The following is an 11,361-nucleotide window of genomic DNA, read 5'->3' on the forward strand; positions in this document are numbered from 1 at the left end:
GCGACAGCAGGTGTGCATTGAGGCTTCGGAGGGGCTGCGCCGCTTGAACTCGAAATGGGTCAGACAGGGCCAGACACATGGGGGAGAGGGAAACGGGGGAAGGCAAGTTCAAAGCCCAGAAGGTATCCACCAACTCATTTCCCCCAAGCCACGCAGGCCATGGCCTCAGCTCAGCAGGCTCTCCTCAGTGGTCTGGTTTCTGAAACAAGACTTCAGTGCAAATTTATACACACACACAAAACACAGCCCCCAGCCTTGGGCCAAATTAGCTCTCTGCCGTCCAGAAATGCTTGTAAGGGGGTGGATATTTTCTTCCTAAAAGGAATCAAATACATAAAAATAAATGAATTTAGAGGTTGATGAGGAATGGGATGATAAGAGCCCTCTGTGGGGTTGGGAACTTGGGGTGCTCAAAAGACTGTTATGGCAGGTATCTGAAATCTTAAGGGGAATAAAAATGTGGTACGCCGTTCTTTTATATTATCAATCACCTACCTCTTAAAATTCTTCAATTTGGTCCAGCTAAAACTTAAATCTAATGTTCTCAGAATGGGGCCACTCCAAGTGAGAAAGCTTACAATCCTCCCCTCCAAGGATCAGGGTGCACCTTGCTTGGTAACAGGGGTGGCCACAAGGAGTTAGGGTGTCTCAGGATTTCTCCAGGTTAAATCCAGACTCATTCCAAGTTGCTCCAACACAGTTCAAAGGTCTGCCTGGCTAGTGGTTGCCAGATCTATTGCCCCTGTGTTCCGCTCAGCTTCCCAATCACCGAGAACCTCGGACGACCGACCCACCTGGAGCCCACACAGGGGTGAAGCACACAGAGGCAGCTCCATCCCAATCACCATGATAGCACAGCTCAGAATTCGGAAAAACCCTCGATCCCAACTCCCTGCGACTGCAACAAGCTCCTCTCTGTGTCTGTGTACAAGTCACTGAAGAAAGTGCATGAAGCCACTACGGAAGGGGCGCCGACATCAGGGCCGGGGGCCGGGGCCGGACTAGTTATCTGTGCGTCCAGTGCCCGTGCAGAGGATTCCCGCCTTTCCCTCCTGCCATCAGATGTGCGCACAGACTTTGCCAAGAGACCAGCCATACAGAGGAGGGATCTGAAGATCCTACTCTCCCTCTGTTGGGCACTCGTATCCCATGCTTTCTCTCCACTCCTGGGTTTCCCAGCTAAGGAACGGAAAGGGGCTGCGTGAAAAAAGGAGTGAAAAGCACACCCACCCAAGTCTGCCATTCAGCAAGCACCTCGCCTTCCGTGCTACCTACTAGTACCGGCCACTCTAGCGCTCGCTTCCACGGACGTCTCCGTGACACCTCGGGGCCCCCTGCCCTGCCTCCCCCGCCAAGTTTAGGCCAGCCAACATAGAGTAACAGCCGACACATGCCCCGGGCTATTCCCACTAGGAGTGTCGGACACATGCTCTTCCGTCACGCCCCTCGGCTGCTGCTGCTTGGACAGACACCCCCATCAGACGCACAGGAAAACCCTCTGCAGAACCGCTAGCAGCATGCCTCAGCAACCCCGTCTCTCGAGCACCACGCCTTGCTTCCTGAAACTCATTCAGTCACGTCCTGCAGAAACCACGGACAGCTGGGGTCAAGGGGTGCTTACCAGTGTTGTATCCGTGAGACCCATACCCACTTGGCTGTTGGAAAGGGGCGGCCGATGCGTTCACACTGACATTCACACCATGCTGCTTGGAAGAGGTAGGAGCCACCTGAAGACAAAAGGGCTAGAAGTGAGGTGACATGGTGGCCGAGAACCATCCCCTCACTGTCCTACTCCAGGGACTGGGCATTCAGATGCCTACCACCCTGAGATGGGCTGGCCAGTCTGCTTAGTGAAATGGGCTCCCTACAGAGCTTTATAAAATCTACCAGTGAAGTCAAGAAATGGTAGTTCGGAGGAAGGGAAAGGGGCAAGCTGCCGCAAGGAATGAAGACCATCTAGGGGACAAAGCCCTGTGGGATCACATCTCCCATCCCCTTTAGATAATTCTAAGAATAGGTAACCTTTATCCCAATACCACCAATTCTAGCCCCCCTCCGCCAGGCCAGCAATAGGCCAGAAGAGGAAATGTTTCTCCTCGCACATTATTAAAAAGTCAACCAGCCTTGAAGGCAGCTAGGTTAGTGCCCGGGGGGCTGGGATTCCCCATCACCACATGGAAAGATCAAGCCCAGGTACTCACAGGGAACACAGCAGGCCCATACTGGAAGGTGCTGGGGAGGCCTGGAACCCCTGTGTAGTACGGCAGGCTGGTGTAACTGTAGCCAGGAGGCAGCGCCGGGTTCAGGAATGTCTGCTGCGTGGTGTGGTGAGTCTGAGTCTGGTTCTGTTGGGGTTGGGCCAAGGTTGTGGCCGGGGCCGGGGAGGAGGCATCCCCACGGCCAAACTTCGTGAGGTCACCTACAACAGGAGAGACTAAATGGACCTACTGCTTTTTTCACCCGCAACTCCAGAAGACCCTGACCCAAGACTATTAAAAGTTCAATTGTTTGAATTAAATTTCTTTATGGCAACATTTAGCACTGCTAAGCGCACACTCAGCACGGGCCTAAGTCAAGCCAAACGTCGGCTGCCTGTACAATTCTGTGGGAGACAGACCCCGAGAACAAAGCTCCTGCAGATTTCTCTGCCCAGGCTACTCCTTTCCCCCCCCCCCCCCCCCCCCCTGCCTTCCCCTGCTTCCCCTCCATGAGGAACACTCCATGCTGGACTCAGAACACAGTAACGGGTCAGGAAAAAAGCTAGGTCAAAGAGGATGACAGGTCAGGCGTAAAAAGCAGCACCGTGGCCGAGGCAAGGCACGGAGACTGCCACCGCGAGCAGGGACAGGAGCAGAGCGGAGAACGGCCAGTTCCAGCACCCCACTTCCGGGAAAGACTGGAGAAGAGGGGAAACTAAGTCAAGATGTCACCTGGAACCACTAGGAGACAGCCAAGCGGGCTGAGAAGGAAATGCCCATCTCCTGCAGCATTCCACATCTACGCACCCTGACTCACCACATCCGCTCCATACCTTCTGCCAAAGGTCTTAATTAAAGCGAGAACTGGGTTCCTCCTTACAGTTGTTTCCCCTCCTATTAATCAGGTTTCTGCCACCAATCCCAACACACTCTCCCTTCATTGGGCCCCATCCCAGCCATACCAGAGTAAGGGTTGCTGGCCAGGCTACCATCCCTCCCAGTCAGCGGAGTGGTGGGCGTGGGAAATGGGATGCTGTAGTAATCCTGGAAGAGAGAAATCAAAGAGCAGACACTCAATGCCACTCAGTCCCCAGCAGGAGTAACAGCAGAGGGTGAGAAGCACAATGTTGGGAGTGCTGCAATTTCCCCAGCCACCGATTCCGCTGGTTAGAGCAGGCACCAACTCCAAGTTACTCTCGCATACACTGTCCCCCTCGCCTGGCTACAGGCACAGTCAGGCAAGGTCTACGGGTATGCCCACCAGGAAACACATCAAGGCCATCGGAACCAAGGATACACTCAGACTTTTACGTATATACCTAACAGTCTACTGCTTCTGGAAAAGAGTCTGCCCTCTGTAATTCAAAACACCTGACGCATACGGAAAAAGCACCCAGAGAGCTCCTACTGTGAGATATGGATCACATTAAAATTTGTTTACTTCAAAGAAATCCCAACTGATTAAAAAACAAAAAGTTACCTTTTGTTAAAACCACTTCCAAAGTCCCTGTGTTCTAACATAGCCTGAGAATCAGAGTTTGTGTGTGGACATGCAGGCTGGGGAAGAGCTAAGCCTGGGACTTATCAACTGAACCCCTCAACAGTAAGGTGAACATCTCGTTCTTTTCCTAAGCTCTACACACGGTACTCACCAAGGGAAATCTGGTCTGAAGCATCTGTAAGTCATCATAACCATAAACTTGTGGCTGCAAGATAAAAGTGTGTTACAGTATTAACAGGAACTGTTACCACAGGAGCAGCCCAAGGTGCTAAGAATCATGGTAAGTCATTCTTAGTCATTCTTAGTCATTCTTTCCTTCAAGAGGAAAGAAGTAAACTACAAAAAGATTAAGTGATGTGTGAAAGGTTTTTAAGCTCTCCTTAAACTCTAAGCCACACTGATTCAAGCAGGCCGCCTGCCCGGGCAGTGACACAAGACAGGAGCTGCGTGGGAGCCGCCGGCTTCACTCTCTATCCCACCAGTCTTTGTCACCGCTTCGAAAACATGGGTTTAAGATTTATCTGTTTCAGAAAGGTTTCACATTTTACTCTTTATTTTCTCTAACGTATGAGGACTAAGGTGGTATGTTTATTGTTAAAAAGTGTAAGGGAGGGGCCCGGGTGGCTGAGTCATTTAAGCGTGTCTTTGGCTGTCTTTGGCTCCGGCTCCCTGCTCGGCAGGAAGCCTGCTTCTCCCTCTCCCACTCCCCCCGGCCTGTGTTCCCTCTCTTGCTTTCAAATAAATAAATAAAATCTTAAAAAAAAAAAAAAAAAGTGTAGGGTTGCCTGCGTGGCACAGTTAGGCATCCGGTTCAACTCAGTTTTGGGTCAGTTCGTGATCTCAGACCCACGTTGGGCTCCGTGCTCAGCACTCAATCTCCGTAAAATTCTCTCTCTCTGCCCTTCCCGCTCAGGCACTCTCCCTCTCAAATAAACATATACATATTAAAAAAAAAAGTATAAAACATTACTGGATGTTTCCTCTGTATGACATTCACCTAGACACTCTGAGGAGCAAAAACATGTGTCTTTTTAAACATTTCAAAATAAATACCCTTCATTTTAACAGGCACCGCATCCACAAATTTGACAGAAGAAACAGCAGGGGGAAAAGCTACACTGTCTGTTGCCTGCTCTCAGATCGTCCCAGATCAGGTCAGAGAACTCTAGCTGGCTGGGGCCGGCTAAGTAAGACCCTCCAAGACAGGGTATCAATCCAACCAGAGAAAAATATTCTTAGAGAAACTGAAAGGGACTGCAGATGGACTCTCTGGCCTTTAGATTCAGAGGCCCAGAATCTGTGCTTCACGCAGACAAAATACACAATAGGAGAAATGGCCTCAGGTTAGCCCTTCCTCTCTAGAAACGATTAGCTCTTCCCAAACTACAAATATTAAAAACCTGTCTGCTTACATATGACAACTCGTTCACTCGGGATTTTACTTAGAGGCTCCCCCTGAAACCACAGCTGCCGAGAGCAGTCACCCCGTCTTCGTCATCTGGAGAAGGTACTTCCCTCTCACTTACCGGGTAGGCGTGTAACAGCCCCGGAGCCATAATGTACGGATTAGGCAACAATGGCGGGACCCCTGGAGGGAGGTTGGGAGGAGCTTTTCCTAGAAAGAGAAATCACTTTTACCCTGTCACACATTCACTTCTTGTCCGTGTCCCAGAGCAGCGCCAATCACCCTCTACCTGAAGTCGTAGCAACCGAGCTCCGAGTTGAGGCTGTGACGGTGGAGTTGCTGCTGAGCCCAAGGCCCAAGCTGCTGCCGCTGCTCAGACTGGAGGAGACACTGGCCACGGGGGGAGGCGCGGAAACCGAGCTGGATGTGGTGGAGAAAGTGCTGGAGGAAGAATGGAGGCTCGCCTCACTGTCCACGCTTGTGTGCTTGAAAAAGGGGGAGCGGTGAAGACAGGATGAAACAGCGATTAGCCAAAAAGGTCAGGAAAGATACACACCCCTTCCTGCTGGGGAAAGCGCATCCGCTGCCCAGTCAACAAGGCTGAGGCCAGGGCGCCTGGGTGGCTCAGTGGGTTAAGCCTCTGTCTTCAGCTCAGGTCATGATCCCAGAGTTCTGGGATCGAGCCCCACATCGGGCTCTGCTCAGTGAGGAGCCTGCTTTCCCCTGTCTGCCTGCCTCTCTGCCTCCTTGTGATCTCTGTCAAATAAATAAATAAAATCTTTAAAAAAAAAGAGGCTGTGGCTGAATCCTGGGTGCCCTCTGCCAAAGGAGTTACCCTCTAGCTACCCATTTCCCAAGACTCGTCAGGCAGGGGTGGTAAACAACAGACCCACCGCACATCACCCTCGTCAGAGGCAGCAGAGTAAGCGGGGACCAACACTCCGGAAACCGGTGCTGGTTGGCCAATGAACTGTTCAAGTCAAAGAACTACTCCCCGGCTTCTCTCCCACATTCTCCTTCACTAGTTCAGCAAGTTCTGACGAATCTGTATCTAAGGAAAGAGACTTCGAAGGAAGCCTCAGCGCTCGTCATCTTCCCCAGGTTCCTAGCAAACCAGACATCTTTGCCCAGAATGCAACTTCCTTACCCTGTATCAGCCTAATTCCACAAATGGTTGTTCTAAATCACAAGAGTAAAATTAACAATTTGATCAAAAGCTTGATGCCCAGACCCACACGGATGATTTTCAGCAGTCATGTTCGGCACATCCCAGACCAAGGAATGAGAACAGCCAGAATGGGAAAGGGATGTTCTTTTTTTTTTTAAAAAAAAAGATTATATTTATTTATTTGACAGACAGAGATCACAAGTAGGCAGAGAGGCAGGCAGAGAGAGAGAGGAAGGGAAGTAGGCTCCCCGCTGAGCAGAGAGCCCGAAGCGGGGTGCGATCCCAGGACCCTGAGATCATGACCTGAGCTGAAGGCAGAGGCTTTAACCCACTGAGCCACCCAGGTGCCCTGGAAAGGGACATTCTTACAGCACTTGTCAGAGCATACAAAGTCCCACCCACCTCAGTGTTAAGAAACAAAAAAAAGTCACATAAAGACTCAGGAGTCAGGGAACCTGGCTCAGTGGGTTAAGCTTCTGCCCTTGGCTCAGGTCATGGTATCAGGGTCCTGGGAATGAGCCCCGCATCGGGCGCTCTGTTCAGCGGGGAGCCTACATACCCCTCTCTCTGCCTGCCTCTCTGCCCTACTTGTAATCTCTTTCTCTGTCAAATAGACAAAATCTTAAAAAAAAAAAATAATAAGACTCAGGGGGTTTGGGGAACTGGCCCACAGCTCTGTAGCATCTATGGATTCTCCTGCTTCTGGCATCCCCTGAAGAGATTTCCAAGAATCCTTCTTAAGAAATGTTAAGAAAACCACACTTCCTCTTCTGCAGTATCACACTTACCAGTAGAGTAGATGTAGACGTGCGCCCAGAAGATGTGGATGACGACAGGGTGTTCTGCTGCGTGGCTAAGGGGCTGCACAGAGGAGGCCGCCATCAGCCACACGGCGGTGGTTATGGGGCCCGGAGCACGCGGCAGGAACAGGGCTGAGGAGAGGCGGTGGAATACGGGGCCAAGGGGACCCGAGATCACGGGGAGTGCAGTGACCAGCCCAACGGAGGGAGCAGACACAGCGAGACTGGCTGCTGAGACGGGAGGACAGGCCTCCTCTGCTTCTACTTCCCGTAGCTTTCAGGTCGTCCACCTCGCTAATGTGGCCCCTGCCAGGCAGCAGGGAAAGCAGAGGCGGAGAGCTCTGTTCCTGCGCCACACAACCCCAACGTCCAGCCGCAACCCAAATCACCTGCTGTGTTGCGTGGTGGTAGCATTTGGACTCTCCTCGCCATGGCTCAAGCCGCCCAAGGAGGATGAATGCTGACCGGCTGTTGTCAGTAAGGAAGCTGCAGACACCGTTTCGCTGAGAGGGGGGATGCCCGAAGTAGAAGGTGAGTCAGATTTCACTGCAGCGCCTGTAGCACCTGGAAATCAAGAATAAATAATTCACCTCGTCAGAGAAAAGGAGTGTCTATGAGAAGTAAAGAGACGACTCCTAGTCATGGGAGTCCCAGGCTGTCCCCAAGCCAAGAGTGTGAGTTATTTAATAATGGACTCTCTGTGTTTAGGTAACCCCTTTTCCCTCTCTCTCTCTCTTTTTAGATTCCAAGCATTTTAGGGCACTGATCTCATTTATGCAATTAAGGGAACCAAGGGTATTATCACTATTCGAAAACAGAGAAACTGGAAACTTAAGTTTGATATTAAATAGCAAGGCAGAACCAAATCAAGACTATGACCAAGGCCAGGACTCTTCCCACTATAATCCTAGAAAGGCAAACAATGCTGAGGGGGAGGAAAAACACTACAACATAGAGGAAAAGTCCTGAAAAACACTCACCTTCAACAGATTGTGTGGTCTGTAACTGCGGGGCCTGCACGGAGCTGAAGCCATTCTGGTACAAAAACAACAGAGGAGTAAGAAGCTCAAGTGGACAGGTCCAGTCAGCACTGACTCAGCTTAATTTCCATGAACAAATCTTTCAGGGAATTCTGCAAGCTGACCGAAGGATTAACGTAACGTGGACTATCCCAACAGAATGATAAGAAATGGAAAGAAAACAAGGTATGCCAAGTCCCGTGTGACCCACGGCAGCAGAAGGCAACCCCCAACCTGCTTGAGACACCCCAAACCCAGAAGAGACACAGCAAAGGCCTAAGTCTAGGGCCGCGGGGGAGGACAGGGAAGTCCAACAGTTTGGCCAAACCAGCAGTGCACTGGCTGCATCTGACCATCATTCCACAGCACCTCTGGCACGTGCTGTCCCGGCACGGGGCCAAGACACAGCAAGGTGTCTACTGGTACACACCCGAAGCCTAGAACTCAGATCTTCCCAGAAAAGTAAACCATTATTTGACACTGATTCTACTACAAAGAATGAATCTTTACTGCAAAGAGAATCGTTTCTGGCTCTGAATATCTAAGCCTGCTGAAAAGAACTTTTCAATATCACCAACCACAGAAATGTGTTTTTTCCAGCTTCGCAATCCGTACTTCTGAGGTATCCCAGCACCATTTATCAAGAAGTAAAACTAACACTGAAAACACTCTCCCCAGTATTGTCCTAACCACAGCCCAGGGACTTGTAAAGCCACTACCTTTGCCTGAGTCAGGTCCTTTTGGGGCGATGAGGAGATGGAGCTGGGGTACCGTCGAGTCTGTGTGGACCTCTGTTCATACAGAGGGCCCTGAGCATTATTTTGGGAGGTATAGGTTGTCGACTGAATTGGACCGCTCTGATAACCGGACTCCTGACTCTGGTTAGATGAAATTGTGGATGAAGATTCACTGTAGGGAATGCAGAAGGAAAATCTCAGAGAAACAAAGCAGAACAGATCCACTGATACGAAGGAAATAGTGGAGATCTTCTACTAGGGTAATTTGATTACAGTTAAAATGAAAACTTCCAGGAACAGATAAAAAACAATCTTTTCCTGACAACAATAGGCATTTCCGTGGCGCCTGGGTGGCTCAGTGGGTTAAAGCCTCTGCCTTTGGCTCAGGTCATGATCCCAGGGTCCTGGGATCGAGCCCTGCATCGGGCTCTCTGCTCAGCAGGGAGCCTGCTTCCTCCTCTCTCTGCCTGCCTCTCTGCCTGCTTGTGATCTCTGTCAAATAAATAAATAAAATCTTAACAAACAAACAAAAAACACACCAATAGCATTTCCACATCCTATATAATCAGGGGTGTAAACTGAAACCCCTACCCTACGTTCTGCTGTTACAGGAAAAAGAGACAAAAGCAGAAAGGATGGACCACTCCCGATCCCTCCGAAACACCTTCACAGGAAACCTAAGCATAAAGAAAGTGATCTTTTGCTCATATTCATTTTAAGGAACTCTGACCTCCTGGCTTTCTCAGAAACCCTATTACATATAAGGTTACTGGTAAAACTCTCCTGAGAAGAACTTTTAAAATATTCACATGCATTAACAGCAATGATGACTCAACAGATTAGGCTAGGGCCTAACACCGCTGCTCTGAAATTCGAAGGACTAAGGAAAACAGCCGAGTCCCAGGAAGTCCTCCGATCTGCTGCTGCATCCGCCGGCTCTCCCACGTGGCTATCGGAGGAGGCAGGGAAGGTTCCATTTAACTTATGTGATATATCAATGCTCCGTCTTTTCTAGGAGGCCAGAGACACACAGCAAAGGACCACATGTGTCAGAGGCATTGTGAGCGGCAGCAAGGTCCTCCTGCTGAAAGTATCACACACACGGCTCTTAAGAACCGGGCGCTGACACTCTAAGTACCCAAGGGGCATCGCTCCACCTGCTCCGAGTTACAGATAACGCGAGTAACACTGTTCTGAAATACTTAGTGAAACACTATAATCAGACACTTTTCCTTCATTCAGCCAGAGGTTTGGCCTCTTAGGAATTAAAGGAATCAGCCGGAGACTCAGAAAAAGTAGGAAAAGCCCTATTAAAAAAGTCTTATGATTGATGTGTCCTCTACCTGGCCGTGCTGGTATAGAGGCTGCTGGGAGCCTGGCTTGAAGAGGCGCTCGTGGTGGGGGCGGACTCGTAATCAGAAAGGACGGGCTCTGACCCAAACTGCAAAGCCCCAAACTGCAGGTTCAGCCCTGAGATATCTGCCGAGCCAGGCATCTCCACAGCCAGAGCAGGGATCTACAGAGAGAAAGGAAGGCTTTCAGTACAACCGTCCGTGGGACGAACAACAACAAACCTCTGCTTCCAATCTGCACTCTCCCCTTACGACCTCAATTCCCCAATCCCATACCCGTCCTGCCCTAAGATGGCACCCATCGCACAGCTCAGCTACCTTTGAAGTCAAGGAGGCCTTTTTCTTCTGTTGTTTCAATTTCTGCTGAGCCGGCTGAGGGCTAGAAGACTGGTTGTCTGAAGAGCCGGGAGACATCTGCGGGGCCGAGGTGGGTTTACTCGGCAGAGGAGAAGAGGGGGGTGGGGGTGCGGCGGTGGAGGTAACCACTGCCGGTGGCTTCTCCTGAAGGAACACCTCCATCATGGTTGAAGACGGGGTGAAAGCCTGGCGTTTGGTAAAGGGGCTATGTACGGTTGAATCATTTGGGTTCTTCAAATCTGTATGAAGAAACCCAGTATGTGTGAGACCAGACATGCTGATAAACCTCCAAAACATGCTACTTTCCTACTCTAAAAAGCAGAAAACAAGACCCTCAAGATTCAGTACCTCATATAAACAGGCTCTCTTTTTAGGGCTTACCCTCATTTCTGAAAGTGACAACCACCGGATCACACCTGTTCTAAGTTTAGCCCAATCAAGCCAGCACGACAACCCTGCCTCTGTAAGACAGGATCTAGGAACTGTCCGTATTTAGAATGTTAAGGTCCTAAAACGGCCAAGTCCATGAACCTTCTCAAAGGCAATGTGTTATTTTCAAACACTAAAAACCCATCTAGGGAGAATCCAAAAGCCGCCAGATCAACTGAAGACTGCAACTATGTATGTGTTTAATTTTGATAACGACATCCTAAGCCTCAACTTTTTCCTATTTTCTAGCTTTCTGAACCCAGCCTGTCTGACCAGGGGAAGATCAGTAGGGGACACTGGCCGGCTGGCTGCCCCGTCTGACCAGGGGAAGATCAGTAGGGGACACTGGCCGGCTGGCTGCCCCGTCTGACCTTCTTCATTTTCATTCTCCACCC

At 50.3% G+C, this 11,361-nt stretch overlaps 1 protein-coding gene and 1 non-coding gene across 2 annotated transcripts in view; both read right to left on the reverse strand.

The window, feature by feature from the left end:
• UBAP2L (ubiquitin associated protein 2 like) overlaps positions 1–11,361 on the reverse strand; it is a 42,120-nt gene that overhangs the window by 5,751 nt on the left and 25,008 nt on the right. Inside the window, 12 exon segments of the mRNA XM_059413857.1 lie at positions 1,622–1,727; positions 2,202–2,419; positions 3,161–3,242; positions 3,851–3,904; positions 5,226–5,314; positions 5,394–5,589; positions 7,061–7,133; positions 7,462–7,636; positions 8,053–8,107; positions 8,811–9,000; positions 10,172–10,344; positions 10,499–10,776. Coding sequence (XP_059269840.1) covers positions 1,622–1,727; positions 2,202–2,419; positions 3,161–3,242; positions 3,851–3,904; positions 5,226–5,314; positions 5,394–5,589; positions 7,061–7,133; positions 7,462–7,636; positions 8,053–8,107; positions 8,811–9,000; positions 10,172–10,344; positions 10,499–10,776 — 1,689 coding nt within the window.
• On the reverse strand, positions 3,321–3,457 carry LOC132026348 (small nucleolar RNA SNORA58). Its single transcript, XR_009406867.1, has one exon. It is a non-coding gene; the product is annotated as a small nucleolar RNA SNORA58 (small nucleolar RNA).

The sequence above is a fragment of the Mustela nigripes genome, chromosome 10 (genome assembly GCF_022355385.1).
Source record: "Mustela nigripes isolate SB6536 chromosome 10, MUSNIG.SB6536, whole genome shotgun sequence".
NCBI lineage: Eukaryota > Metazoa > Chordata > Mammalia > Carnivora > Mustelidae > Mustela > Mustela nigripes.